The sequence below is a fragment of the Salvelinus fontinalis genome, chromosome 8, assembly GCF_029448725.1.
Source record: "Salvelinus fontinalis isolate EN_2023a chromosome 8, ASM2944872v1, whole genome shotgun sequence".
NCBI lineage: Eukaryota > Metazoa > Chordata > Actinopteri > Salmoniformes > Salmonidae > Salvelinus > Salvelinus fontinalis.
The window spans coordinates 34,546,950-34,552,003 of record NC_074672.1 but is presented as its reverse complement, the minus strand read 5'-3'; the positions used below and the strand labels follow the sequence as shown (position 1 = coordinate 34,552,003).

Below are 5,054 nucleotides of genomic sequence, written 5' to 3'. Positions count from 1 at the left end.
AAGGTATGATTACTGTTGTGTGCATGTTTTGTTAACCATCTGTATAATTACTATTTTTTGGATTCCCTACACCTCTGATGAATATAACAGTAAACCTGTTCGATCACCATGCACTGCAAAATCATTCTGGCTATGGATACGGAGAACATCAACACGTTAACATTACCACACCAGAGGATATACCCATTGGACTTGGGGCTCTGCTAGGACTTTACCTCATATTTAGATTTTTTTATTCTGCTTTGCCACTAAAATCGTAATAAACACTGACAACTAAAATATTGTGTTATTGTTCTTATTGTTATGTGTATTATTAATAATAATAAAAGGGGAGGGGGGTAGCTTAAAAATGAACCCCAAAAAGTTATTCATAGGGTTCTTCGAGGATCCATTAAAATTAGTTATTTGAAGAATCCTTTGTTCTTTGAAGAACTTATAGGGGTTCCCCCACAGTTTCAACTTTATGAATTTGACCTCCTGAGTGGCGCAGCGGTCTAAGGGACTGCATTTTGGTGCAAGAGGAGTCACTACAGGGAGGTTCGAATCCAGGCTGTATCACATCCGGCCGCGATTGGGAGTCCCATAGGGTGGTGCACAATTGGCCCGGGGTAGGCCGTAATTATAAATAAGAATTTGTTCATAACTGACTTGCCTAGTAAATATATATATTTTTTTTAAAGGATACTCCAGTGACCTTTTCTTTTTAGAGTGTATATATCTTGTAAAATAACAATTTTAACATTTTATTATTTGAATGTAGAACAGGAATTGCATCATTCAAGTCACGAGTGTGTCCCGAAGTTAATGGATTTATTGCTTTCCTCGCCACTCTCTGGAAGTCACCCTCCGAGTTACGTCGGCAACACGTGACAACGGACCTCGGAGCGAGTTCGTAGCGTTCATTTATAAACTCAGTGGTTGTTAGTGGCGAGGGGCTGGTTTGGGATTCAACGCTAATCTCGGATAGTCTCAAACAAGTTTTTGGGTGTCTGCATAACGCGTCCGCAAAAACGAAATACAATTCAAATTACTGTTTTTAAAATTAATATAATAATCTTGAAATTAATATCATATAATAATAAAAAAGTTGAGAAACTGTAAGCAGATATGTTTAAAATAGCGATAGAACACGTAAAGAAGCATCCAGGGGTAAGTACTTATTTTTGTTCTATGGATTATTACCTCAAGTGAGTTAGTAGTCTATAATATTTCATGAAAGTTTCATAATTTCTGTTGTCGGTGTGTAATATGCTACCAGTTGTTGCTCAATGGAATCAAGAAATGATCAAAGTAAAACATACGTTGTTTCCTATAGGCTGTGTCATCAGGGTAATTGAAATGAAACAAAAGTTCCAACCCTGAACAGGCTTCACTAATGAATTTTGACACATCATGTTTGGGGGGTTGAAAATGTGTTTTGTCTTGTGTTGAAGTTGTTGGTGAATGGTTTGTTAAAAGAGGAGGGGCACAGAAAACAGGCTATTCGTGTATCTGTTTAGTGACAGTGTTATTTAAAAAGATGACTGGCGATATGACCGAAGTAGTTAGAAAGCTATTACCATCTCATACATTATCTCAGATGTCCTCAACAGCAGATAGTCAAGGATTTACATCAGGTTTTCGTTTAAATGGAAGCTACGAAACAAACTTGACAACCCAAGGGATGCCAGTTAGCCTAACAGCCCCGTGTAGTAGGATCAGCACTTGGACAGCGCCACAGCGTTCCAGAGTCACGTCTGAGTAACTACTTACTAACTAGGTCTGAATTTATTTGACTACATTCACATAGGCTTATTAAAGCTATATCAAATTTTTGAGAGAGCAACAGACACGCTCTTTGTTAAAAAAAATAGTACAACTAAGTGATCAAAGTTTGAAACCGGGCAAACTCACCTGATTCAACCTGGATGAGTTGAATCAGGTGAGTTTGTCCGGGGCTACAACAAAAACTTGTGCTGTTTTGGGTACTCGAGGACTGGAGTTGGGAAACACTGGTATATAGTATGAAAGCAGAAGTTCCACATGAGGAGTCTCTCTGAAGGTTGATCAGCTGGTCATTGGTTACTGGAACACTATATTGACAAATGCTATGTAGACATGCTCAGATTTCTATGCCTCAAAGTGAATGAAATGGTCATGCTATCTCTCTCTTTCTTCTTACTCTCTCATAGCTTATCCCCCAGTTCTTCTTCATCTTGTTGGGAATGGGAGGAGCCTCCTTGTATTTGGTCCGTCTTGCAAAGGGGCCCCATGTCACGTAAGACCATTTCCCTTATTGTCCATTTTATTTTTAAATCAATATGGTTTAATCAATTTCTTAATACTATCCAATTAAAACATATAGTAGTGGATGCCAATTCCCTTTAACATCATAAGGCACAAGAGGTAATCCCACCTCTTGTGCCGTTATGGGGCATCAATTCCCATATCACTGCTAAGGGCTATCCTGCTGCGAGTTTTTGTAAACTAGGCCAGGCCCATGAATAGTTGATCGCAGGCAGACTAACACGGTTCCCTCTGATCCCATTTGTGTTTGTCCTACTTCGGCCTGCTTTGACTGCTGTGTCACTGTACAGCTGGAACAAGAAGAACAACCCTGAGCCGTGGAATCAGCTTGACCCTACCTACCAGTACAAGGTACTGTACCGCCAACACTGTCAGCAATAAACACACTTTAGCTCCACAAAGTGTATGTTTACTACATATTATTCAATTATTGTTTGACTTGACAACAATGTAATAGTAATGTAGCCTATCAATAGTATCAGTTAATATTTTTTGATCAATATAAGTAGCCAAGAGAATTATGTAAATCCTGACAAATTGTCTTCTTCCCCAGTTTGTGGCCATCGATACTGACTACAAGAACCTGAAGAAGGAGGGACCTCAATTCTGAGTATCTTCCCTCTATCCTAACGGCACCAGTTCCAGCCCGAAGAACGTCACTGAAGAATTCAAATTTGTGAAGTATTCTTCTCTCAATGCTTCTATACGAATATTTGGAGATTGATCCATAATGTTGATGATCAAATCTATCAATTTGTCTGTTTGTTTTATCATAAACACTTCATTGTTAGTTTGTCAGTCACTAAATCTAACAACGAAGGTGTGCGTTATGATAACAGGCAAGAGTGTGCATAGATTTCTTCACAAAATGAAAGAAAAATTAAGCTCAATTTCTGAATGGAAATGTTGTCCAAATAAAATGTCTCTAGAATTTAGAGAGTGAATTTCTAATTATGTGTACATTCATAATGGGAGATAAGCTGAAAACATAACTCTAGCTGAACATAGGCCATCAGTCAGTAACAGTGTCAGCTGCTGTTTTGGGTATATGGTGTTTCTTTCTAGTTTTTTTCTTCTCACATACAACGGAGCACTGCACTGTACACATATCCAGCTGTGAGATTAGAGAGTGCAGTGCCTTTCATCTCCACAACAACAGACACTGCTAGCCAAAAAACAGACACCCTTCATCACCTTGACATATGACAGCGTACAGGGCAACACGTACCCACTTGTACTGTTCCAGGCACTCTTTCCATCACCCTCACTCAGACGATCCAGAGGTATACATACAACGGGGTTCATTTCCACAAATAAAACACTTTGATCTGTTTAACTGGAATGGATGGAAAACCACAAAATAGGCAGGCTGATGACCCTTGTAGCAAAGAACACAAGGGAACAAATTAGTTCCCATAGGACGGTTAAAAGCCACAAAACAGGGGGGAAAAGCCACAAAGTAAACAAACACACACAACCAAACAGAGGAGAGTGCGTCAGAGTTGTCAGGTCGTGAGAAACTGGCGGAGAGATGGAGCTGAGTGCAGGATGAGCAGATGTTTGTTTTTCTGTCAGCAGAGTTGAAAGTTTCTCTGACCTTTATGACAGCTGGACTGTGGCCTGTTACTGTGGAAGCACAATCCTCTGGCACGAACATAGAGAGAAGGGACACACACACCACACACTGTATGGATGTTCTGTATGTGCAGTTGTGCACCAAAACATGCAAACACAAACAGGCAAACACACTTATACATATCACGTATGTCAAATGACCATCCAACATGATTGACACATAACAGGCATGACTGGGAATTTGCAAACCCTTCCACCCAGGCTTATATTCTGCCCTGTGGGACATTTAACAGCACTGGGATAAAGCATTGCAGTAAGAAGTAATAGGGAGATGAAAAGGCTCTGTTTCCCTGATGAATAATGGAGGAATCTGGGAAAGTGAGAAAGAGATAGTATTGAAAAACAGACAAGAGAGACACATTTAGCCGTTCAATTTGTCATATTCTCACAACCACCAGAAGATTCCACAAACAAAGTGGTTGACACGTTTAGGTTAACAAACTAATATTCACTTTGATTTCATGTGTGTGGGGATCTCTAACAGGGGCTCTAAGAGGGGGAGGGGCTCTGTTTGCTCCAACACTAGCAACCCCTTGTCCGTTACTACAGTACTAGACTACAGCGAGAGGAAATGCTCAGAGGAAATGCTGCTCTGTTTAGGAAATCTCAAGAGCCCCCTCTCTCCCTCTCTTCTAAACAAGACATATACACATGCTCAATTCACACAGAGAGAAATGTGAAGGAGAAAACATCTCTGTCTATTCTCTACACATCAGGTGGTGAATAGGAATATAACAACAATTGCACTATTTACAATGTAGTATCAGTAACTTGATATGATAAAATATTGAGTAAAATTGGAATACAAAAATCTCCCTATGAACAATATAGCAGCTATCAATGTCTGGCAGAATTAGAAGAAAGGTTCTTCTCCTGGAAAGACTAACAGATTAGATGATTGTACTTTTGTTCATCTACACAACTACTGCACTAACTATCTGGCTGAAGGATGGGTTAATAACCTGGGCCTAAAGTCCAGTCTCCCTGTGTCTCTCTCAGTGAAGCCAGGCATGGGGAATAGCCGTGTGAACTCCTCCACCCTCTGGCACAGGTCAGTGATATGGGCCACTGTCCCTGGATCCTGCAGCAAGAAGGACTTACAGTCCTGGAAGCTACTTGTGGAGGATAGGGAT

At 40.1% G+C, this 5,054-nt stretch overlaps 1 protein-coding gene across 1 annotated transcript; it reads left to right on the top strand.

The window, feature by feature from the left end:
- Positions 1 to 835: 835 nt before the first annotated feature.
- On the top strand, positions 836 to 3,221 carry LOC129861149 (NADH dehydrogenase [ubiquinone] 1 alpha subcomplex subunit 4-like 2). Its single transcript, XM_055932308.1, has 4 exons — positions 836 to 1,149; positions 2,172 to 2,257; positions 2,577 to 2,637; positions 2,840 to 3,221. Exons 1-4 carry the CDS (start codon positions 1,108 to 1,110, stop codon positions 2,894 to 2,896), a joined length of 246 nt encoding a protein of 81 aa, XP_055788283.1. The 5' UTR covers positions 836 to 1,107; the 3' UTR covers positions 2,897 to 3,221.
- Positions 3,222 to 5,054: the final 1,833 nt, after the last annotated feature.

Excerpts from the sequence above, each read along its gene's own strand:
- LOC129861149 (XM_055932308.1), top strand. The coding sequence starts at position 1,108 with ATGTTTAAAATAGCGATAGAACACGTAAAGAAGCATCCAGGG. Across the intron at positions 1,150-2,171 it reads ACGTAAAGAAGCATCCAGGG|CTTATCCCCCAGTTCTTCTT; the intron begins GTAAGTACTTAT and ends ACTCTCTCATAG. Across the intron at positions 2,638-2,839 it reads ACCCTACCTACCAGTACAAG|TTTGTGGCCATCGATACTGA; the intron begins GTACTGTACCGC and ends CTTCTTCCCCAG.